The sequence below is a fragment of the Lissotriton helveticus genome, chromosome 5_1, assembly GCF_964261635.1.
Source record: "Lissotriton helveticus chromosome 5_1, aLisHel1.1, whole genome shotgun sequence".
NCBI lineage: Eukaryota > Metazoa > Chordata > Amphibia > Caudata > Salamandridae > Lissotriton > Lissotriton helveticus.
In genome coordinates this window covers 1,961,726,766-1,961,753,153 of record NC_136065.1, presented here as the reverse complement: position 1 = coordinate 1,961,753,153, position 26,388 = coordinate 1,961,726,766, and the positions used below count along the sequence as shown (strand labels likewise).

Genomic DNA, 26,388 nt, shown 5'->3' with positions numbered 1-26,388 from the left:
CAGCCCTCGAATACCATGCTTTATAGCCTGGTTTTAAATTATATAACTCTTTTGCCATTTGAAATAGATGAATGGACGTTTAGACTGCTCTTTCTCTCACTCTCTAAATTGCAGTTATGAATCGCTTTACTATACCATGCGTCTGCGCTCACAGTCACATTATCTATCTTTCAATTACTTGAGAACTTGAGCAAAGTTGCTGTTGTGAATGTGAGATCATTGCCAGCTTTAAGGTGTCTAAGTTCCCCAATATAACAAATACTTCATTCAATTTAGAGAGCAGAGCTCTCGCTGTCAGTGATAGTCCTCCATAATGGCCAGTATATACTGCCTGTGTGCAAAGCATTTCCATACTATCTCAGCTGGCTCAGACGTCTACAGTGGTTCAAGGAGTGGGGGTTTAAATGTGCTCAGTATGGTAAGGCATGTTTTTCTGACATTGTCAGTCATCATGAGGTCTAGCTTTAGGAAACACACCTGTCCACCAGCTGTTATGAGACAAGTTACTGTTTTTGGCAATGGATGTATGGCATGTACTGTGCAATACTGTACTCTTTCCCAGGTATATGAGTATTTTTAAACTAGTTCCCCACCAACAATACGCCCCATCTCTCAGAGATTGCCCTTTCATATTGAGATTGCCGTAGACTGCAAGCAGAACCTGGTGGTCTGTTGCCAGGGGGAAAGGTTTTCCGAACTGGGACGCGGGATAGTGCTCAAAAGGGCATACAGTAGTCATGCTTTCTCTTTATGGTTTATGTAAGATGTTCTTGACTTTGGTTGTGTTGTGCAAGGACATCACTCAGGCCATCGGAGAGTCACCCAGAGAGTGAAGCACATACGCTGGGGTAGAAATGTACAATGTGTGAGCAGATAGATACCATCCTTCAGCCTCTAAAATGAATCCTGACATACCGACCACCTGAACACTCTGGGCCTCATATTGAAAAAATTAACTTTATTAACATTCATATATCACGTCGACAACATTTTGCAGGCAGTTATTGCAATAAAACATACAAATACAACATATTCCCCCATTCCTCCCTTCCGATCATAGTACAGGCTTCGATCATATCTTCCATCATTCACATTAATCTGTCTTTAGAAATCAAGAAAAACAAACAAGAGAGAGTCTGTATTCCCATTTGCTTGTTTTTTTCAGTGGTGTTCCGAGACTCTGGTGGATTCGGACGAGGTCCATGGGGCAAATCGTGAGGGGGTGACACCAGGGGTTAGGGCACTGGGTGACACCAACCATAGTGACGCCGCTGGTGTGGGAGAGGTCCCTTCGAAACAGGTTTCTCATTTAGGAGTAAAAGTTGCGGGCCCGGAATAGCCATGTGTTCTTAATAAAATCCCTTGCTGTCAGAGACTGTGCCTGCCTGATTTCATTTCCTTTCACCGGAGTGTGTATTTCGTCATCTGTAAAGGATGCTGGGAGTAATCGCTATTCAGCATGATTACTTCATAGGAAGCCCATGGCCTCGTCATCACCATGGGCAGTATTTTACTGGATCTCTCCCCTCTCCATATCTTTTGCCACTGCATATTTGACCGTGAATGTAACTCCCCTGTCTGCTTCCTTCATGAATTCTTTAATTGCGGCGCCAGTTGTGACCTATAGTATTGCATCGCCTGAAGTGTGTTTTTTAAAGCTCAGTTTTAATTTCATATTCCTTCTGTGTCAAAAGGTGTGTTCTAATTGATTTACGTACCCTATGATGTAATACCTAACATTTATAAATGACTACCATTTTGAGTGCCTCCCATCCTTTTCCTGGACTCAAGACTGACTGTTTTTAAATTAAAGTCAGTCTTTAACAATTGCCTCAAGTAGTTCATTGCAGAATCTAGCAGTGTCCTTCTGAGAAGGAGCAGGTTATTATCTTGAAGTTTGGGGCATGAACTAGGGGTGTAACCAATCTGACCATTAAGGTATCTTGTGCCTAGCCTGAAATCTTGAGGTTATGTTTTGAATCGAGGAGTGAACTGTGAATGCTTAGGTCATGGGATGTCCAGGGTGCACATCTGCAAAAAGAACAATTGATGGACAGAATGCAGGACAATGTCATACATTCACCCCAGTACAGAGATCTGGGCCTAAATCCATTGGGGCAGATTTATGAAGGCCTTGCGCCGCCGGTGCGTCATTTTTAACATGGGAAAAAGTGACGCACCGGCGGCGCAAGGCCTTCATAAATAAGGCCCATTGTTTTTCTGCTCACCATGCCATTCCAGTTTGGACCCAGCCATATGCAAATCAGTCTTGACCCTGTGCCCATTGGGAAAAGTCCAGCCCGAACTGCCAAGCCAGGTCTTCCCTGGATTGGAAACAAGCTTCCGAGGACCGGTTTCAGGCTTTCAGCCCTCATCAGCCAGGATAGCTTGACTCCAGTGGCATGGATTGTCCCGTTGGGAGTGGGTGGGGGCCGCAGCATCAAGCTATGGGGCACTGGCGTGGGTGCTGTGGGGCAGCTGCGCATGCCATGTGCCTTGCAGGGAGATTCGTTGGCATCTGTGTTGTGCCAGTCATGACTATTGGCATCACGGCGGCTCTTTGATGTAGACCATTATCGCATTTTTTAAGCTCTAGGCAAAATATAATAGTGGAATTTTCTAGAGCCTGCAGTAACACCAGAGAGTTTCCTAGCACTAAGCGGCTCATCCAGAACTCCCCTCCAGCACTCCCCACGTGGAAACGCATCTGCGCTGGAATCCCCGAGAGGTGTACAACTTCCAGTGTGAGGTAATGCCATTCTCTTAGCCACTCTTATTCACACAAGTGGATTTGGTTTAAATAGGCGTATTAATTGGCATGGGAACTTATTTTTTTCTTTGGCACAGCACAGTTGTTTACAAGACCCCAAACCTGTACTCGGAGTCTATTGGGGGAGAGGAGGGGGGGGGGGTGCATTTGACGGTCCAGAGGCACTGAAGCACCTGCCAAATATTGTAAGAAGCGCCTGACATTTCTGACAATAACTTTACAAATGCCCGACTGTCCGGATGGAGCTCTCGGTCAGACACCTCACTGGCAGAAAAGGTTTGGGGAAAACAGCCTCTTCCACAGCCTCAGTACATCTATTTAACCCTTTACCAGCCATCCTCAACTTTTCTCCTTCTACTGCTCTCTGCACCACAATACGAGCACATCCCAGGCCCTGCAGAGGACACAAACACACTGCTCATCTCCTAACCAACACCAATGAGCTTTCAGCAACACTTCGCTCCCCCATTGCTCGCCATTTCTCCCACATGCATCGTCCACCCTCTGCTGCAACATACTCAGTTCAACACACATGGAGTACTCTGCAGTCGTCATCCAAATTACTCCTCCTTCTTTACATATAGATCACAGCAACCAACACGTGCATGCCAGCTAGCGAACAGAGCCTCGTGGCCATCCTATTGGTAGCGATGAGATATATAATAGCAGTGTCCAATCATTAAAGGTAAAACACCATTCTCTACATCCATACACTACAAATGCAAGATGTGTATGAGAAAGTGAGGTTTTTCAACTTTTGTGGTAAGGCACAGTGTTCACTTGCGTTCACAGAAAAATGAGGCCTTACACTTCACAATATGGTTAACGTGCCAGCCTTGTATTAATGAATACTGATGTCAGCAGAGTTGTGCATCTTAGCCAATAAACAGTGTTAGAAGTCATGATCTCATTAACTTGGAGTAATGTCTTCTCCTTCAGCGTGGGTTACTTACTGGTTCTGGGCATTCTGGGTGACTGTTGCTCTATTTAGGTGGTTACATGCATGTGTATGTCTCTGATATTCCTGGATTAACTGCTATTTTTATGTTATGTCTCTTTCGTTTATCATGATTGTTTACTAAACCAGCATTCACCTTATTTATTGCAGTTGGCTGATTACTTTCATTTCAAAAAAGGAATTTCCAAATTTAATTTGAGTTCTTGTTGATTACTTTCGAGAAGGTTTTAGTTGCATTTGCTTTTGATTGGGGCTGACTTCGAAGTCTGTTTGTAAATGTTGCTGCTGACCTTGTTCCCTTGTGGGTTCCTTGAGTTATAAGTGCTTGTTCCATTTATTTACGTACATCTGGTAAGGTAGCTCATTGGGTGCATGCGTTTGTTTTCCTGTGACTAGTTTGGTCTGATATCATTTTCTTATTTGCAATAGTTTTCAGTACACAGTTTGCTCAATCAGTTATGATTTTGTGTGACTACCTGGATTCCTGGAGTGCCTCTGACTTCATTCTGTTTCTTTACTTTTTGTGACTGTTGGTCCTGCAGGGAAACATTTTCAATTTATGTTGTCTTTTTTACTGGGAGCATTGCTTTTATTTTCCTTTAGTGTAATAGGCTGGCTGGTGAAGTGCACTTCCCATAGTGTGCAGTCACTTCAATTTGCCTTTAGGTGACTACCTGGCTTGATGGTGGTTTTCTATTTGATTTCATGTAACTCCTTGTCTTGGTGAGTGCATTGGTTTTAGTTTGTTTGAGGTAACTGCTTCACATGCTGGTTTCATCACACAGCTGACACCCACCCTGGGAAAGCCAGAGCTGCCGTGTTAGTGGTATCAACACCAGTGCGCTTAGGTTCCTTACAGCTCCTTCACTTGAAGTGGGTTACCACCTACCCGTTACTTTTTGTATCCTGCTCGTACCAAGTCATATCCAGACCCAGACCAGTCCCCACAGTTGCTCCGGATTAAGGGACATTTTCATGTCATCTCAGGCGCGATGTAAAGACTCCCAGTGACCTGAGGACTCTTTTGGCTCAAGAACCAACTAGCTGGAGACCCTTGTGGTTGTTTAAAGATTTAAGATCAGCCTGTAACTCAGTCTTGAGCTGGGTGGGTGACCTCGATTACAAAGTGGCTGTGCCAGATGTCCCATTATGACCCCTTTTGCCTGTCTCCCCTTCAGACGCACAGGGCATAAAACTGGTTTAGTTTACTTTTGTATGGTTGACTGCATGCACTGTTTTGCTGGATGCATTGCTTTAAGTTACTACTTGATGCATTGCTTTCAGTTTGCTTTCAAGTAATTGCCTCTCATTTTTCTAATGCTTTGTGAAGGCTGTTTCCCAACTGCTGTGCAACTTCTTCTACTCTTAGAGCTGAGATTTTCATGAAAGTCTTATAGTCTAAATTCAGCACCTGAGCGTAAGCTCTGTGGTTATACTGAATAAGCAACTACCTATGTTATGCCATCTATTAATGTAATAACTGCCCTTTCACAATTGCTTTCTCAAATAAATTTGCTTGAAAATGGACGATTTTTCTTCTTTTTTTTCAAAATTTTCTTGGGGGGGGGGTTATCCCCCCAAACCCCCCTTTTGGGGTTCGGGCACGCTCGCTGCGCTCGCTCGCTACGGTGCTGTATGCAAATTACTTTGCGCCCCACCATTTTGAAATGTCACCCACCGCCCCTGGTGACAGTTCGTAACATGTGTGGCTGTAGATACGCATGCTCTGCATACTCCTGCCATTTAGTGTTGTGTTCGGACTTGTGCAACTTGTTTTTGTTCTAAGAAGCCTTTTGAGCCACGAAGTATTGGTAACTCCTTGCGAACGTACATGGGCACAACTCCATTGTCAGATTATTTTTCTGTGCCATCTGGTTCAGGCGTGTATCAGAATTGCTCCCAGCCTCGACGGTTCAGTGATGATTGTTCGTGGTCCTGTAACTCATTACTTCTATCCCTGTCTCCGAGAAGATTCCCACTTCAATGGTTGTCTCGTTTCCTCTCTCTCTCGATGCGCTCCAGACACTTGTCGAAGACCAGGCGTCCCAGCCCTTAGGCACCCTGCCCTTCAGGCCCCACACCTTCCTTACAGACTCTTCTGAATAAAGCGGCACAGAGGGTTATGGAAGAGAGGTCCTTCAAAAGATTCCCCCAATGCCACGCTTAGTACCCCTGGGCCGACCTTCACAGCGTTTGTTACATTTGCCTCTCCCTAGTGCACGAACCACACCCACTGTGACTCCTGTTTAGAATTCAGGAGAAGGAAGACCCTTCGGCAGTGGAGAGACGAGCGCTTGGCTCCTAATAAGATGTATCTATCATCGACCGAGATGCTGGACATATTCGGCCAAGCAAACCCACTCGGTGCGCGGGAGGTGGGGAATACAACAAGCCTTCGGGCTTACCTTTCCATCAGCCGCCCTCAGAGGTCATCGGCTCTGGTTCTTCGGGTCTGGAAGAGGAGGGAGTCGGAAAGGAAGAACAGACGTTCAAAGACATTCCACCTGCCTCCGTCGACACCGGACCTCTTATACAGTTCATGCTGAGATGTGCGAGGACAATCGACACCCTGCTCCTCGAGACACATAAGGGACCGCACTTCAAGACTGAGCATCGCCGCCAAAGGGTTTGGGTGTTCAGCCCCATGCACAAAGTAACTGCTGCCTTCAGTACTTGGTAATAGGTACTTAATGTAGGTGGGACAATACGAGAGCTACATCCAAGTCATAGAGTCAAGGAATTATGTTGTAGCACAGCACCTATGCCAACAGGAGGTAATGAAGAGTTGAAATGCAAACCAGCTGCAGATTTAGGTCCTGATCTAGAGTTTGGCGGACTTTTTGTCTGTCGGGGCGATGGAGTATAGAGTTTATGCCTTTGTTCGGATGGACATCCCGCCCACCAAATTTAGGCCCAACGGACATCTCTATATGTTGGCAAGAACCACTATCACAGTGTTGCTGTCAGTGTTAGAAACGACTGGAAGATGGCTTTGTTAAACATGACGGACGGCCTTCCAACATTTCCAAAGTTTTACGTTTTTGAAAAACAAACTCACAAAGCCAGAGTCCCCAGATAAATGTAACCAAGATCCTGTTGCTATCCTGCGCTGATGACTCCATCTTCTTGGCACATTAGCAAAATGCAAGGCAGACACAAATTATCACAATGGATAAGTACTGCACTAAGAATAAACTAACAATCAATTCCTTTAAATCAAATACATTGAACCGGGGAACCACTTAAAAAGGGTGTGATCAGACATTTGACATGACAAGATGAGTCAAGGACCTAGGGATAACAATGTCTGACAGCCAAAGCTGGAAAAGTCATCTTGATGGACCATCTACACGAGCTAAAGGAGTCTCTAGTGGCTTCTTTAATTTTGCAAAAAAAAGCATGTCAATGCCATTCTCTGGACAAAATATGCAGAATCAAGAGCTGCCGGGATGTGACTGGGGCACAGGCATACATTCTACAAGGATAGGCCAATTGGAATGGTACAAAAACTCGACAGCAACTGCGCCCTTATAAGCCGATATCAGCCATATGTCTAATCACATGAGAGTAAACAGCACTCTATTGTTCCACTCTACTAGGAGGAAATTCAGCAACACCAACCACTTGATCGATAGAGTATAGATGGAGGTAATCTATTTTAAAAATCCATACATGTTGAACTTGCCAAAAAAAGGGCAAGTTTGGACCTAAATAAAACTGCTGCTCCTTTGCAGTCCAGGTCTCAACAAGAATGGAGCAAAACAGCCACTGATACAATGCTTACGGGAGAGGAGTGGAGGGAGGAGCATGCTGCTGTTGAATATAAGAAAGGTGTGACCGAGCCACACATCTACATGTTTGACGAGAAACCGGTCATGTTCATTAGGATTAACATTCCTCACTGTACCTTGAAAAGAAACTGTTATTCACAGTATATGTTGGAACGTGGAATCTGACTGCATGGTTACCCCCACTTTTTTCCTGGTGTTCTGCTGGTTTTCGACTAGTCTGACTGGGATCCTGCTAACCAGGACCCCAGTTTAGCTGCTTTCTCCCTAAATTTATTGCATGTACTTTAGGTACACTCCGGATTGGAATCTGGGGTACCCTTATAAGTCCCTAGTATATGGTCTACTATGTACCCAGGGCATAGGTACCCCAGAGGCCTCCCAGGGGCTGCAGCATGTATTATGCCATTCCTGAGAGACCACTCAAACTGACACCACAGGTCTGCTACGGCAACCTGTGTAAGGTGGTGCATGCACCCCTTACCTAGATATAGGTTCACTATATCTATCTTATATCACTGCACATATAAACCTATCAGTCACCCCTATGGCAGGCCTTATCAATCCTGAAGGCAGGGTGCTGGGTTTTATGTGAGAGGGTGCCCATGCATGAGCAGAGCCCGTCTGCAGCCTTCGGAACCTATTCTGCGGGGTTGTTCTGTGATGCAGCTAACCATATACTCTCATTATAACCTCGCTGTAAATGCTAACTTTAAAACGGCTGCATGGAAAAATGTTGTGTTTGGTGTCAAACACCTTGGAAACATACCTCCACACCAGTAACTGGTGTGGGAGGCTAGAGGGAGAAATATGACAACACCGGTACACTCGGTACCAGCTTTCTCGACCCTGGCATCACAAGATGGATGCTGCCAGCCACAGCCACGAGTCTGCCCTCCTGCTGCTGAGCCAAGCTCGAGTAGGGGAAAGCATGACAATAGGCTTCCTGTCACAGGGAGGTGTAAACACCTCCCAGACAAGCTTTAGTGTATTGGGGCTGGGTGGGTGCACTCTGAGAGTGCTTTGATGTCTGCAATGGGGGCACATTTGGTGTCCCTGTGCATAGTCCAGCTCAAACTGGTTGCAGGAGCCATTTGCTCCTGCTCTGGTGCGAAACTGGACAAAGGACATGGGTGTAACCACCCCTCTGTCCTGACCCTCCCATAGGGGTTCCAGAGATTTTGGGTACAAAGTAGGAACCCTTGACTGCAGGAATTTAGATTTACCTGGATGAAACTTTGCTACAGAAACCAAGTACTTTGACTATCTACACTACGTTGGATGACTGAAGAATCTCCCTTGGAGTAAAGGAGTTACTCCCCTGCTAAGCATGCATCAAAGACGCATCTGACCAGTTTACATCTCCGAAGCTCCCGAGGACTCCAAAGATTTCTGCAACATAGGAGGTGGGTTTCGAAGTGTCCCCGAGGTCAACCAGTGCTCTCAGCAAACCTGATACCCGCAGCCCTCGTGGGGACCGTGCAACCCAAACCCCTGGACACCGTGTATATTTGCAGCAGGATATGCTTTTCGGTGATCCCTGAGGCTGTGCTTTGGGCTACTTGTAGTCCAGACCCCGAGCAGTGTTTCCACCTACACTCCATGAGTGTTCAGTGGGCTGATATTTTGGATTCCTCTTAAGGTCCCTTCGCAATCCCTGTTCCGTTGGCCTGTGGGTCCCTGTGAAGGCAACGTTAACTTTCAGTCTGCTTTCCTGGTTGCCTCAGATGTGCCCTGACTCTCCATTGCTTGGAGAGTCCCCTTGCTGGTCCTCACCGAAGCATCTTTCCTCTGACGGCATGGGTTGCAGTTGCCAAGGCTTGATGGTGTTCAATCCGGACACTGACCCCCCAGCATTCGACATCCTTTGTGGGACAGCTCTCCTCCGGACTTTGGTCATCGTCGACATCTCCTGGTCTCCATGGCTGCAGAGTCAGGCATCGCGTCAACTCACCTTAAGCACCCGACATTGGTGGGCATTCGTATACTGAGCCCCTGGTCACCCTGAAGTGACCCAGACTTTGTCCCCTCTGCTTTCAGGTTCTTCTCAGCTTCTATCCAGGCTTGGATCACATCGGACACTTTTCCTCTTCACCGCAGCAACACTTTTCAGCATCACGCCATTGAAAACTATGAAGATTCCCAACACCATTTGACACCAATGCACCCAGCTTCCCTGGGTTAGGTAACACGAGTACTCCGGTACTCAAATGGGTGCTGGCCTTAAAACCTTCTAAGTATGAAAGGGTTTGCTCAAAGTCCTCTCCTAAGTGTCTTTAATCTAAAATTCCAACTGCGACTTTCCCAGAGAGTTGTACGGAGCTCGTGGCTGTGTTCACACTGCACGCGTCCCCTGTGGGTCCCCTGTGTCACTACATTGGGTGGTTCCTTGAGGTCCCAGCGATTCTACCTGCTCTAGGCACTGTGTCTAATCAAGTCGTGGTTGTTATACCACTTTCTTAGTATACGGTTTGGTCTCCCTCTGGAGCCCACTGTGTGTTGCACTATTTACTGTTGTTCTAGTGATTTAATATTGTGTATCTTGTGCTCTAATCTCATAAAGAGATTAGTAGAGAGTGTTTAGTAATAAATACATATTTTTATAATAACACTTGTGTGGTTCTCCTTTCATTTGGACATTCAGGAGGTTATGATCTGGTAAAACAAGCTGCTTTACATTCCTTCAAGACTTAGCCTGAAGGCTGCTCTCCATAGCTACCACTAGGCTAGCTTTCAATAAAGGTTGTCTTTAACCTAATCATCATTAAGGGTCGTTTGGACTGGTGCAAGGTGCCCACTTTAATTAGTGGACAGCATATGTCAGGCCAACTTCTCACAGTATACTGCAATATCCTCCCAACAAATGAATTAATTGTAAAAAGAGCCCCATCTACATCCATAGAATGGCAGTGCTTTGTGTCTATCACTTGTAGTCACCTAGCTACTTTATGTTTCTCTGCAGGGCCTACAATCAGCTCAGGAAAAGTACAATTTAGCTAATGATCATGGCCTCAAATCTAAAAGTAACTCACCCCTTAACGATCCATCTTCTGGGCCAGGAAAGCAAACAAACCATTACAACGTTGACCCAACATCTGAGAGATGGCTTGCAAATTTGTGGAGGAAAAACTGAAAGCCCTGAACAGTTGCTAAATGGATGTTAGTAGCTTTCCACCTGCAGCATCCAGTACTTTATGATACACAAGGGAATATTATTTGTTATTTTTATGCCAGCTTTCTTTTAAACTACTATTGCAAAGACATGTAGATGTTATTTTTTCTTCTAACCGCAGATCCCTCGCCCGTAGAATATTTCTCAGGTGCCAGACTGGAACTGGATGTTTTACAGCATTGCTCCTATATACCATTAGGTGGCACCATAGAGCTCCACATTGATCCCTTTCCGCCCTGGAAGTTATGGAGTGGAGTCATATATAAGTGCCACCCCAGTGCTGATGTGAGATCCTTTCTTTGTGCTCCTTCAAAGCTAGATCCTGAGTGCCACTACCCTTTTTAACATCAGGGTCAGGAGTTTTTCAAACTATTTCGGTGTGCACGATGTCCCCACCCAAAGCTACAGGATTTGAACCATACCATGACTGGCATAAATAGATGCCAGTGATGGACCAACACAAGGTGTGCCTCTGGTGTTTGAGATCAGGGGATGACTCATACACCATAAGACGATTCAGGACCCCAAAGTGAAGCTGTTTTTCACCGAACATCGAAAGAAACCATAAAAGTCCTTATTTAGGTCAAGGTCCTGGGCCCATTCCCGCTCTTGAGGCTGACACCCTGACAGGCATTTGTCTCGGGCAAGGTCATTCAGAAAGTCAAAGTCCAAATCAAAGTTGAAACACATGAAAGCGAAGCAGGACTCAATCCCATCCTGCCTCTCTCTAACTGAAGAGAAGTTGCAAGGGTGTTAGAGTGCCACTCAATCTCGTTCCCGAATCCCGATTGAGGAGGCGATCTCATGGTTGATCCTGATGCACCCAGAGTTTCGGTTGCAGCAGGTCAAGGCCTTTATGGAGGCAATGCTGTCTATCTTGGTACTCTTCTGGTTCCCTTTGATGCCTCTTCATGCCCACAAACGTACAGGTGCCTTCATGTCTGGTTACGGCCTGCAGATCCAAGTGGTGTGTGAGCCTCTGGTGCCCACCTTGGGTTCCGTACCAACTTTGGTGCAGGCAGTCTAATCCTGCTCCAAGACCTTCACTGGTCCCTTCCTCACTGATGCTGCTCCTGACATCGGCGGCACTAGAGGTGGATCCTATGCTGACCCCGGATTCTCACCCGAGCCGGTCCCCTCAACCCTGACCAGGCTGACTGAGACCAAACCCTTCCTCTTCCACAGAGCCATCTTCAGTTGCTCCACAGCATTTTGGTTCAGACTCTGACAAGAGTTTGATACCAATTAGATAGGATCGGGATGATAAACCCACATATTATGATGATAAAAGTTTGTATATATTGATTTACAAGAGGCCAGTGTTCTTGACACTTCCCCTATTACAGAAATGATTTTCCCCTTGGGCCACCAACGGAGGAGAGGGGGTCCTCAGCAGTAGTCATCAGACGTTTTTTTTTTTCAGTTCAGTTATGTCTTTAAAGAAAACATACATCAAACAAAACTTAAGGCTACAATTATAACACGTATATTAACACATTGGCAAAGGTTCCTACAATCATTAAAAACGAAAGAAAAAGAAACAAATGATGGGACAATATGTCGAATTCTATATAAAAACTAATCCTATTATATAAAAAAGCTAAAAACTATTAAAAGCAGGTTTTCATAAAAATACAATGGGCTGTTTATAAACAAGGTAGAGTACAAATAATAAATCTAGTGTGGATTATAGATAGCAATTACGACTAATCAGATCCTCATCCTGTTTGCTCTGATAACCCACATCCAGCTAAAAAATGTGGCTACTGATATCACAATAGGATCCTCAGTGCTGGTTTTCAGAATCCTTAAAGCCTCCTTAGATAATCTAATGCCTATGTTCTTACAAATTGGTTTCAACCATTTGTACTAGAGGGGCCTACAGGCAGGACATACAAAAAAAATATGAGCCAATGACTCAATCTCAGCTGGACAGAATGGAATTATCGTCCGTAGGGGGGTGCCAACTACTGGTAAATACTTTGATGGGAAGCGAGCTCACACTAAACTGATGATACAGCTTCCTGTCAGTTGGTCTGGTGATAATGTCCCAGTATGTTTCTGGCTATGGCTCGAGTTTGTGCTCGTGGAAAACACTGGTCAAAGAGCTGTTTTGATGATGAGTAAGTTGCTGCAAACTGACCATGTTCCAATACCCTGCCTTCAAGTCCTTTTTCACCGGAAAGGTGGCAGCTGCTGGGTCCTCCCACAACTTACTCATCCCCATGTCGGTCAATGTGAGTTTTAAGTTCCTTATCCAGGGGATTCTGGTTGTACCACCCTGTAATCTAACTTCAGAAAAAGCTTGGGCGTACAGGGTGAGCTCCGGAGTAGTCCAGAGCCTTCTCCAGAATGCTACCGGTCTAAACCGTGCCTGGTCCACTATTTTGGTATAGCCCTTCAGACGTTTTGTTGAGGTCCTGAATTTACAACTCTCTTCTGTTGAGGTCAAAATTAATTTACTTTCTGACCAATTTCTTCTGAGCTCCTACTGCCACCCTTTTGGGCACTTCATCTAAACCTTGTTATTGTCCACCAGAAAACAAGCAGGTGGCCAGGTGTCACAGAGCGGTGCCGGGGGACCTTGATTTGCTTACTAAGCATCCTACTCCTAAGAGTTTGGTGGTCTAAGGTTTTAACAACAAGGGGAATCCTAATTTGTTACCCATGACCACCTTACAAGGAGTGGAAATGAACTGTGGAATTTGGGAAGCATTTGTTCTCTTTGGCCAGTCTAGCCTTAAGGTCAGTCAATGCCAGTTGTCTACTGGGCTGGTATACGCGTGCTCTGGGACAAGGTAGGCGAGATCTTGCCGGCGTCCCAGAAGAGTTTAGCGTTACCTTGGGTCAAACTATTCAAGTTGGTCAGGATGCAACCAAATATGTGATTCGTTATAGTTTGGACACTGCTGACTGCTTAAGACGAGCAGTTGGCACTAGTGTGGGCCTCGGTCACCTTGCATGGATGAGATCCACAGGTTTTTTGGAGATTTACATGCATCCGTCAGGGACATGCCTTTTGATGGGTCCTATCTGTTTGGCAAAACAATCTGATTCTACCCTGTAGTGCTCCAAGAAAAGCCAGGCTATGGTACGCTCTTTGGGCCTTTTGACCCCGCCAGACAGTTACCTCATCAGTTTTGGTTCTTCCAAGGCTATTCCAGAGATTTGGCATATAGATGATGCCATGCTCCTCTACCCCCTCGGAATAGATCAGACGGTAATAATACATGTTTAGTACCTTCCCTTTTTTGGTATCTTGGGGCAAAGACCATGACAGTGTAACTCTGGCTTGCAACAACGGAGCACAGTACAGAGCACAACATATTCCTTCATGTTATAAGTAGAAAATCCTATTGCATAGGGTCACTGCCATTTGACCAAAAAAGGAAAAGCAGGATGGTGAGTAAAATGTTCACAATCAACCTTACGCCTACAGCCATCAAAAAACCTTATGAGATGCCTACATATCTCCTGACACACACAGATCCATGACATGGGGACTGCCTGCGGGAGAGGGCAATTTTAGTGCAGGAAAGCAGTATAGGCAGGGAAATTACTGAAATAATGAAAAGTTATAAGAAAGAGCAATTTCAATGGGAGGTAAGAAGGAAGGCATGAGGAGCATCAAAGAAGTAAGGACGAAATGACAATAGACATGAACAAGGAATGAAAAAAATAAAAGTAGAATTCTTTAAAGGCACCGGTAAAACAGAGCTGTGTTACATTTTTACACCAAGAAACAACTGATTTGTTGAGTTAGGAAAACTGTGAAAAAGCCCACCAGACTTAATAGCAAACAGAAATTGAAAACAGACAGCCTAGCCAGGATTAACACTTTAGTAGGAGGGTGTTTCGGTTTGCAGGAGTGTGTTTCTCTTGATTGTCTGAGTCACTGTTCATTGCTGAAGGTTTCCTGCTCTTAGAACTCCGCATAACTCTTGGCATGTTTTCAGGGCCAGTGCATGCCATCGGTGTATTCAGAATCTTGTACTTATGATGTTGGGTTGTAGATGTGAATAGGTCTGGATGTACATGGCAGGTATTAAGTCATATCAGTTCTCTAGGAGTGAATTAACTTGACCGGTCATCCGATAAAGCCTATGTTTTTGATTTCAATTGGACTTTTCAAGAGCTTACAGATGTGTTGAGGTGCGGGCAAACCTTGTTTGGAGGCTTAGGAAGGAAGCTGGTACGGATTTGCCCTCCTAAGTTTTGTCCACCTCTAGATCCTCCATTGTGCAAGCTAAGTATCCTTATGGGGTGGAACGGTTTTCAGGTAGGTGAGTTTTAGCTTGTGGGGTCCTATGAACTCTCTGTTGACACCTAGAAATACAGGCATAGGGAAGCCTTAACAGAACTACAGTGCAGTTATCATGGCTCTAAATGTGATAATTAATACTACCTGGACACCCTTACTCCCTGCAGAATTTATCATTCTCCTATTCCCAGTATAGGGCAGAAAAGGAGAGCATACACTGAAGTGTGAACTGCATTTTGTTGCCTTTCTCCAAAGTTTGTGCTATTCAAATACCACATACAAACATGCACACATTTTTAGCCCAGTGATCAAACATCATATACAACTACATATCTTCCCATAGGTCCTAAAGACAGCCACTGCTACACAGATACATAGGCAACCTTAAAAAAAACTGGCAAGTTTAAGGAGGCACTGCTAACCAGTGATTTCTATATTGATATTTAGATGGTTTGCATATATTTTCTAGATCCTTTAGGTGTAGACAATAATGCACTGATGCTGACATAATGCACATGATCCATAGCCCTAAAGATCTAACTCCAAAACGCATGATTCTCTTTCTTTGCAGGTGTTCGAGTGGTTTTGACCGTTACCGGCAGGAGTGGCTGACCTACGGCTGTGTGCAGGAGGTGAGGGTGACTGGTGCAGCAAATATTTTGGTTTCACTAGTCTGATATGAGACACCTCTGCCAATAACATTAGTCCTCAAGGGCTCGGCAGGATGTGCGCTACATCACGACATTACTAGGCAGTCGTCAAGGGCGTGCCATCAAGGGAGTACCAAACTGCCCCCTAGAAGCATAAAATATGTCCCTATAATCAAGGGCACCAGATATCAAGGCACTTCACTATCTCACAAAGTAGAATGAGGGCCGGAGGGCATAGTTCTCTGGTTCTATCTGAACAGGACCTTGAGCTGGTAGTCCATGGTGGCAGAACAGGAGTGGACTATCAGCCATACGCTTGTGTATGTGTAGTGCAGGGCCATAAGCGTGTGTATGTGTAGTGCAGAGACCCATTGTGCAGTTTTTTTTTTATTTACCTTTTTATGGATGGCATTATGTATAAAATACAAAGTAACACAGTATTGTACACAGCATTACACTGATTTGGATCTTGTCTTTTCTTGCCCAACTCTGCCAACTTCTAATCGACAAGTATGACTATTCTAAGGTGTTCTGTTTATTCCATGGCTGAGGATGGATCAGGAGTCGCCTGCGGGGGTTCACAGATATTTCCCCTATACTCATTCCACTGTCCCCATATTTGTGCTCATTTTCTAGGACATCCCCCTGATTCATATATTGTTCCCTCCATCAACACACACCAATCTAGATGCCTTTTCCGTGCTTCTTGAACCACTATAATGAAGTGCCTGAACCTCATGTTTGATCAATCTAGGAGCTGAATATCAAAAAACGGTAGACATTGGGTGTAGTGGCACAGACTTCCTTATTTGATTTTCAATCTGCGTTGTGAATTGCAAGTTCACATACAGGGATATGTATTGTGATAATGAAGCTCATCCAGATCTTTCAAAGTTTTGTAGAGAATTTGACAAAGACAAAAAATTGGAATGGAAACAGCAGACTAGAGTTGGCCCTAGTTAATCCTGTTTCCCCTCTTGAAAACCCACCTAATGCCTTTATAATGGTTTGCTGCTAACCTATACCAGAGAATAAATGAAGCCTAGTGCGCTCTGTTGATGAAAAATGTATTGATAAGTGTGTGTACATTGGTGGCATAAACATCCCAACCCATTATAACACTGAACCACCTCCTGGTTATTCCTGGCGCAGAAGGACCTGGGGCGCAAGGAAGTAAAGAACACATCGCCTGGTTTGTCTTGCACCCTGCTTCCCTTGGGAAACTATCAAACTATATCACATGCTCCCAACAACAAACAAACAACACATACCAAGTTACGCCGTACTTAGTATGGCATAAACCAGATACGGGCTTTGAAGATGCTGACCTAGGACTACTGAACCTACTGTAGCACTGATAGTGAAGTTAGTTGCAATTCAAAAGACCTGTCCTGCCTCACATTTCAAGAAACTGCGTCTATGAGAGCAAAAAGATGTACATTCAGACCTAGGAATTGTCAGGGACCAAGCTGAACTCAGTGGAGCTTGGTCCCTTTTTAGAGGGATTATCTCAATGTGGTGTTGCAATAGCACAAAAGGTTTATTTGAAGAAGCTCCTTTTCAGTGTTAAATAGGCTCTACAGGGACTTGTTTTGATGAAGATTTAAGGCAATGTAGGCAACCTGGGATGTAAATTTGTCTAGCTATAACTCTGAATGTTGCATGCCATAAAAATGTCCATAGCTGATAGCAGAACCCCTTGTTGTGTAGATCATACTCAGACTGCACCAGCAGGGGATAGTGATAGCTGCGATGGGAAGCAGTGTTCTTGGTGGGTTGCTGCATGTAGGCAAGCATTTTGCAGTGTGCAAATTTATGGGGCGACAGGTTAGGCAACTGCCAGATTAAATGCATCTTGCATGTGGTATTCAGTGCCCATAGGGCATTTAGTTGCCTTCTATAGCGTCCAACTATTTTGGATGGTGCATGGGTACGTCTGAAGTTGAACTAGGTGGCGCAAGCACCAGAGGGAGATGAATTGTCTGGTTGCATGCATTTCTTGAGTTTTGTGGTAATTTACTATACTATAAAGGATGCACAGAAATTAGTTCCTTTTGAAAAACTGTATTCCACATAAATGCTTCCATCTAATCCAACTTCTAGATCATCTAGCTCCTCTCAGCTACTCATCACCCGTTCATATACTCCCATTCAATCTCCCATTTCACGTTCCATAACCATGACATTGCTGGTATTTTCTTCTCTGTTCTCTACACTTACTGTATTTGATTTGAAAACATACATAGCGCACAAATGCCCAAGGGCGTCTAGGCGCTGAGCGCAAAGGTGCCAGAAGAAGAGTGAGAACAGAGATTTAGTTTGCAAAGAGTCAGGGTTTTAGTGCCTTTCTGAAGGAGAGCAGTATTGGGCTGTTTTTTATATTAGTCGGGAGTGAAGTCAAGATTTCACTGTCCCCAGAATAAAGCTTCTTCCGCCCCAACGAGCTTTCTTGAATCTGGGGGTCTGTAAGAGTTTGCTCTGCGATGATCTTAGATTTCTGGCAGGTATATACCAGGTTAGGTGTTGTTTCAGGTATTGAGGGCTGCCCCAGTGCAAAGCCTTGAACGCTAGGCATAAGGATTTAAATGTTATCCTTTTTTCAACTGGGAGCCAGTGAAGCTTTCTCAGTCCATAGGAAATTGACTGGAATTTAGGGATAACCTGCAGCAATCTGGCCACTGCATTTTGCAGACGTTGCAGCTTAAGTAAATGCTGCTTTTGCATGCCCCCCTAAAGGGCATTTCCGTAATCGAGTCTGGACAGGGCTAATACTGTCACAAGTGTTTTCACAGAATTCGACAGTATGAAGGCACAAACTTTTCTGATTATCTTTAGAGTAAAGAAGATAGTAGAGGAAAGATTGCTGATCTGGTGTTTAAAGGTTAGATTGCCATCAAATATGACACCCAGGTTCTTCACCTTTTTGACTGGGACCGGAACTCTCCCAAACCAGTTGGCCACCACCTATGCACCCAGAAGGATGTGTCGGAACCCAACTGAAGTACCTCCGTCTTTCCCCATTCAACTTTAGGTAGTCCAAGCTCATCCACTGGTTCACCTGGGTAATACAGCAGTTAAACTGGTCTGATGTTTCCTCCACATTGCTAGAGCTTGACACCACTAACTGGGTGTCATCAGCATAGGATATCACAGAGAAGCCAAACTGCCAGAATATTTCAGCAAAGGGGGTCACATGAAGGTAAAACAAAGTAGGGCTTAATAAAGAGCCCTGTGGCACACCACAGGGAAGCATAACATCCTCTGAGGAGGATGTTCCGAACAGAACATACTGAACCCTGTTGCACAGATAGGATTCAATCAGTTTAAGCACTGTGTCCTTTATCCCTGCCTCTGAAAGCCTTTTGATGAGGATGTCATGGTTCTGTGTCGAAAGTCACAGATAAATCTAGTAAAATCAGTGCGGCCTTGTCACCGGTGTCCAGGACTGCTCTGAGCTCTTCAGCTGCCATGACCAAGGCCGTTTCTGTGCAATGCTCTTTCCGGAAACCATATTGCTTGGGATCTAGCAGATCCGCAGACGAGATGAAGGTTGTAAGTTGTAAGTTCAATATCTATTCCAGAACCTTTGCCGGGAAAGGTATCCTGGAAATCGGTCTGGAGTAGCTGGGATTGCTTGGATCCAGATGAGTTTTCTTTAAGAGTGGCAGGGTTGAGATTGTCTTCCAGTAACCGGGGTAAATCCCTGAACTGGTAATCTCTTTGAATACTATCCCTAATTGTTCACTAAAGCAAGATGAAATATTTTATGGGGGCATGGATCCGATGGAGCTCCCGAATTTGATATTCTAACCACCTGGCATATCCGTTCTAGCTTATGTGGATTGAAGGAAATGAATCGGTGTCTCTGTCAGTAAAGAACCTGTACACAGTCTCCAACTTATCCTTGAAAAACCGTGCTAGAGAATTACAAAATTCATCATGCTGTCCATGCTAATTGGTTCTGGTATATTGGCTAGGCTTTCGACTGTTGAAAATAGTTCTTTACTAGAGTTTTTAGCCTGCAGGATTTTTGCTGAGAAGTACTTGATTTTTTCTACTATCATTTTCTTGTAGTCAGACAGTGTTTGTGCGTATTTTGTTCTTTCCAATGAGCCGTAATTCATTCTCCACTGTCTCTGTAACTTTCTACATAATTGTTTCTGAGTTCTCAGTATGTCAGAGAACCATGGTTCGGAATGTTTTTTCCGCCTAGTGGAGAATTTTTTTTCCAGAGCTAGGGTGTCAGCTGCTGCTTTGATCCAGTCAGCGAATCTACAGGCAACCGAGTTTGCCTCTGTTGTCAGGTCGGGCTTTGAATTGGTTAAGGACGTCCACAGTGTCCGTGGGTCGATATTCCTCCAATCACGACCTTTTAGTAATCTACAAGGATTATGAGGATGCGGTAAATGATGTGCGGTAATTACCGAAAACATAATGATTTTATGGTCTGACCAGATAATCGGCAGAACGTCTAAGACTTTCAAAGAATGGTTTGATGTAATATGTCATCTAATGTGCTCGACCACCTGTTTTCAAGAGAAGGGGGTCATCATGTCCACTTCTGAGGCTGTATTATAGTCCTCCAGTTTTTCTAAGTGATAGTTAAAATCTCCCAAAATTGAAAAGTCATCAGTATCTATGCTAGATTCAATAAAGGATCTAATAACGTTCACAACACTGGTTTTTTTTGGACAGAGGGTCTGTATAACAAGAGTCCTTTAAACGTATAATTTTCACTTTGAGTAATCCTGAATGACAGCACTTCGCAGTCTGGGCTACTTCCAGTAGTGGATCCCTTGATTGCCAAATTATCTTTATAGATAATGGCTAGACCCCTGCCCCATTTGTCTGGTCGATCTCCTCTGAGGATCATGAACGCTGCGGCAATGGCTAAAACCAAATCCAGGTCGGACGTTCCGTCCGCCCAGGTTTCAATGACAAACGCCATATCAATCCAATCATCATTTCAGCAAATTCTATTTTATGTTTTATAAGAGACCTTGCGTTGTTGAGCATTCCCATAAAGGTCTTAGATGCTAATGTTTGTAGAGGTCGCTCCTGGTTGGCAATGGAACAGGCTCTAGTTTTTGTAAATCGCAAATTTAGCAAACAGTGCTTGCATAATTTAGGCTTACTTTGTAAGTCCAGCAGGGAGCATTTGTGGGGTTTAGCTGTCCTGTTAAGGCTCAATAATAAGTACCTAGAATATTTAACAATGCCCCCCTTCCCCCAATGCGAGAAACAGAAAGGGGTTATGGCGCTGGGTTTGATTTGCTAAATGTATAGAGTAACTACTGGAGGAACAGTCAACAATTAAGGTTTGGTGGTATGTTTTCCCCTTATGCTCTCTAGTTGGTCAGTGCACTGTACGCTTGCTAGTTGCATTGCAAGGATTCACTCTGGGCCACACCTAAAACATTTTCACTCTGTCTCTGTTTCCCAGGCCCAGGACAGCACCTGCCAGGACTTCACTGAAGAAGAGCTGTACACAACATCTAGTCCTATGAACCTCGTCACCAACAGCAGGGAAGACAAGGACACTTCTACCACACCCTTCCTTTTCACCAGTCTTACCACTGAAGGTGCCCGCTTTAGGATGGGTGGGTGTGAGGGTGTGGGACAAGTAAAGAAGGTGGTTGAACAGTCTGTCTACATTACTACAGTGTGAAGATGTAGGTAAGAAGTATGGGGAAGGAAGTGAGAAGGTTGGTGTTGTCAGTAGGAAAGGAGGTTAAGTCAGCATACAGCCCACAGGGATACCATAATCATAGACTTTCCCACAGTCTGATAAGCCTCCTCTATAGTCCAGTGCAATCATGGAAGTTCCTGATCTCTCTAACTTCTAATCCAGGTGCTTATCTCCTCTGTGCTGTGTATAGGTATTGCCTCTATTGGACTGCAGAAGGCCCAGCTACTAGCACAGTCTAAGCATACAGGATCCCTCCCCCAGATTTCATGAGCCAACTCTAGGACAGGATGAAGAGAGACCCTCTCCTAGCACAGACTTTGGGAACATGTCCACTAGCAGTGGTGGGCGAGGTCCATTAGACAAGTGTAAGAGACATGTAGAAACTGAGGTAGAGCCTCTTACTCAAACTAGCAAGATGTTATCAGTACAGACTTGGGGAGACTCATTCCATGACCTTAGCTCAGACTGGGTCACCAACTACTAATGGAGAATAAAGATGAAGAGTTATCACAGGCTGAGAGAACCCAACAACTCCCACATACTCAATGAGTCACACCCTTAATATGGACTGTGCATCCATACATACGTGTGAAGAATCATTCCCTGTGACTAGTTCAGACTTGGGGAAGACTCTTAACATTATCACAGGCAAAATAAGGTCCTTTTATGACACTAATCCTGACACAGTCTAGGGAAGACTTCACTGTCTGGCCCCAGAGCAAACCAGCATGTACTTCTACCAGACACTGATGCAGACTGAGAAAGATTCATGGCCTGGCTCTAGGCCAAAGTTAGATAGCCACAAGCATAGGCTATCTAACTTTGGCTCTGGTGTGGAAAATCATTTGTGCAGTCAGGCTCTAGGAGCCTGTGTCTGACTGCTAAGATGAAATTCCCCTCATGATAGTTTACTGTGATATTCTGACTCCATTTTGTGTGGTTTGGCTAGCTCTTCATTTTTTTCTGCACAATGGCCGTGAGTTGCAAGATCATTTGGGAATGCTTCTTAATGGTAGTGTTGCTCCCCTAAGAGTGTATCAAACTTCTAAACTGGAGAGCTTCCAAAGTCTTTCCCTGTCCATACTAGAGGATGACTTCTGTACTCCTAAAGTTATGGTGAATACTAAGGGCTGCTGAATAATGCAAGGGCACGGTCCTATTTACTTGTAAACCTGGTAGAGGAATTGACTGTTACTTCTCTACCCCAGGGCATGGGTACTACTTCACATCTCAGTGAAATAGTAAAACGACAAAAGTATCCTTTTTAGGACTTGTCTCTCAGGGGTAAAGAGGTCCAGCACTTTAGGCCTACATCATTCTGACAGTCAGGCTAATTTTCTAGCCCTGAAGTCCAAATTCACAAGTTCAACTGCAGGTTTCCTACATCATTTTTGTAGACCACCTTTTAACATGGGTGACTACCAAGCCAAGCTTAGGCCATGAAATGGCTAAAAGAGTTGGCGACAGCTCATTGATAGCCTTGTGATACAGTTCTTTCAACCTGACACTCCACATGGCAAAATTGTTTACTGACACACCTGGTAAAATTCATACAGGATCTCATGACTGATCCTTTCGTTTACTTAGAGAATGAGAGATGTGAACCAGGAGACTGCTGGGGATTTGAGAAGTAGGATACTCTATCCACTATGGTGGCATATTGTATGTATGTATTCCTAAATCTGCAGGGATCTGCAGAGGGAGAGTGGTACTGCTCTCTCCTACCCCCTTCCTGCCTGATCCACTGTAATCCAGGGCTGTATGACTAGTTCTCAATACATTTCCACTTTAACAGAGCAAAAAGATTTAATTGTGTACTGCTTCCCGGAATGACTCCAGTTCAATCTGGTCAGCTTTTTGGATTTAGGAACGAAACTCCTGAAAAGAAGATGTTGGCCAGGGACACAGCCACCACTACATGCTTCAACAAAGATGATGGTTTGCCTCTTCACCATGTGACCAGTTCTGCCAAAAACTGAGTCCAGCTACAGTGACTGACTGCAGGAGCATCTGGTTTAGATACAACAAGCCAGTGGAGATTATGAGATGCTTGCAACACCAGTGGATCCTGAGAGACTGTACTCCTTTTAAGATACTCATTTTCATGAGATTTAGTTGTACTTACAGGTTAAAGCACTGCACAGTGATCGCATACCTCCAAAATGTCAAATGTGATTCAACCTGAGTGGCCAGTTGGTTAGATATAACATGGCTCTGTTAGCCTTTTTGCTTTAAGGAACTCTGTACTATAGTACAGAGCAAATGACTGAACTAGGGAAAGAATTATAGCAGATCCACATGAATTTGAAGGACCATACCATAGGACTGAGAAGGGAAGGCCTAATATATGCGCATGTGAAGCGAAGGTAGAGTGCTTTATGACCTGAAACAGGCCTACATTTTCGAAAAGAACAGCACAGTATTGTTGTGAGTGCAGTAGTGAAGATTGCTGCCTTAAACAAAAGTGACCTGCTGTATGTCCAGCCTAATCGCAAAACGATGCGCAGTGCAGTTATTGTTGCAACCTATATCCTGTGCTTGAAGGATGTATCCCAGTGGGTATGGCTGTATTGCCCTCCCGATAGGAAACTTTGCTACAGATACAGAAGCCAATACCTCACGTTGGAATTTGGCGTCATGCACTAACGCCATATTGTGGCTAGCACCGTCTCAATGACTGTGGCGTGCTAACTACGATTGACCATAACCCGCCAATCTAGTTGGCTGCTGGAGGTGTAAAAGCCTAACATTTCCTTTGATAATATTTTCAATTACTCTGTTGTACTCATTTCAGTGGGACCAATTTTGGTGCCTACAAACAGGAGATACCTCACAGGAGCAACCAGTGTGTCCACAAGTGTAGCATTTGCTGTGACTCCGGTTTCCCATTATTGTTGTTGTGATCCTCAATATTTTCTATTGTTTTTCAGTGAGCTCATCTAGTTTCTACAGTCAATAGTAGTGCAACCCTCTTACGATAGTCATGGAAGTGCCCTAGTGTGACCCCTAGTCGCTGACTCGTTTGAAATGCCAACATATTGGGGTACACAGTAACATTGTGCGTGTGTATCATCTTTAGTAATTAATACAAGCTCCTGTCAGTATTTAAAAATACATCTACGGGAGTATCTTAACACCTTTACGGACCCTCCTAAGTGAGGGCTGACACTGTTCACTGCCATTATTGGTTGTGGCAGATTCTTCAGGACTTGAAGAGATTATGTGGTACTGGTTTCTCTGTTTTTCTCCTCTGTTTCCTGTGCGTAGTAGGATGACACACTACCAGTGAGTACTTCAGTCCCTGTTCTGTCCCTGTTCAAGATACGTAAATATAGTGTTGATGGGAAACGCTACAAGATCAAACTACTGGGAACGCACCGGGTCCTAAGTCCAAGACCCTCCTGCTACCATGTTGTTTGTGGTTCGTTGGTGAAGGCGTGTAGGGTCCCAGGGAAGGGATGGGATGGCTCCCACATAGAAAAGTGATTAAAAACACAGTCAAAGAGATAAAGTGTGCAAGCATAAAAAACAAAAGCCAGCCTGGAACAAATGGTGACAATCTGTGTGCTACTCTCTCACACTCAGATTGACGAAAAGTGTCCAGCTGGGGCTTTTAGTACAGGCAGCACCTCCCTCGCAGGACAGTCCAGCTCCTCCTGCCATAGGTATCAGCAGAAGGCATTCCAGGAATACTTGTGTGACTCTAGCACGAGGAAGAGCCACTGCCCACGTTCATTTCCTGGCAACATGCCAGCCCAAACTTGTGTGCATGGTCTACTTGGTGCTCAGAAGATCTACAACTTACGGAGCACAGAGTTCCAGTAAGTGGAAGCTCAAGTTGAATAAAGCACAGCATTTTTCAAAATTCAAGCACATAACCCAATCCCGGAGAAGTGAAATTTCCTATTTGCAGGCTCCCAAAGAGTCCACAATCAGACTATTTCCAACTTTAAAATTTTCAAAGCGTAAGGAGGATTGTCCGTAGGCAAAGTACAACGGAAATCAAAATGTATTGTTGAGTATAATGACGACAATCTTGCAACAGTCCTTTGTAGATGTAAACTTAGATCTGAAGAGCACCTTGCAAATGTACATATATCTTTCTTTGTGAAGTTTCCTGTTTTGTGGTGTTCCAGCATTCTATCACACTCCAGTGGCTGAGAATCCCTGGCAATATCCCATAATCTATTCAGCGATAGTGGTTTCACTGCAGATGGTTGCCAGCAGCCAGAGGCTTTTGCTGGGGCAGCAGCCTTTTTTCTGTCTGAGCTGGATAAAGTGTCTAGAGAATAAGTAATGATCTGCTGAACAGATGGGGCTTCTCTCTGCTTTATTGTAACATTTGTGGATTCAATTTGGACGCACAATAACCTAATCGACACTTGCAGGGTAGGGAGGGATGGGCTGCAGCGGAGGCACACAGGGGATACGGATTGCAGCCAGCAAGGTGCACACCTTATTTTGTGGAAACCCACCATCGTGAACACACACTACACTGGTTGTGCAGGTAAAAAGACTTCTGATACTAAACTATGATTAGCTGCTCTCCACTTCAACTGTATCATAACCTGCTATCAGCAACAGAAGTCTCCAGTGTAAAAGAGGAGTTCAATTGATGTGCGCCCCTCTCCAACAAAGTGCAGTACTCTGGTGGGAGGAACAAAGTATCACTGTTCGATACCTCTCGGGAGACTTGTGACAAGTTTACTGGGCAAAAAAACTTGCAAGTATGCCAGAAATGTCGTAGTTAGGAGCATAGGGATGTTGTGCCAAGTGCTTCCAATCTCCAAGTTATCTTTCCCAAATTAGTTAATTCCAGCAGGTAAGGCTTACTTTAAGTGGCAATAGTCGCTGCTAACTCAGATACAGAATGACACATTATTAACACACAATGAACACACTGTCCAGACAAAGCTTTATTATTTAAACAGGAATAGAAGTTAAAATAAAGATTAGCACCAAAAAGCCAAAGTTCCAAGCAATTCCAGGGCCCAAGACAGATGCCACACAACAAGGGCTTAAAGTCAGAAGTCCCAGTGCGCTGGAGTAGCTGAGCTTCTCTAAAAGTCCAGGTGAACTTGCTCTATGCAGGACTATCGG

General features: G+C 44.5%; 1 protein-coding gene across 1 annotated transcript in view; it reads left to right on the top strand.

Annotated features, from left to right (window-relative positions):
- The window catches only part of PLXDC1 (plexin domain containing 1), a 392,766-nt gene that overhangs the window by 331,680 nt on the left and 34,698 nt on the right, over positions 1-26,388 (top strand). Inside the window, exons 10-11 of the mRNA XM_078645635.1 lie at positions 15,521-15,581; positions 21,043-21,181. Of these exons, the coding sequence (XP_078501761.1) occupies positions 15,521-15,581; positions 21,043-21,181 (200 nt within the window). The remainder of the gene's footprint in view (positions 1-15,520; positions 15,582-21,042; positions 21,182-26,388) is intronic.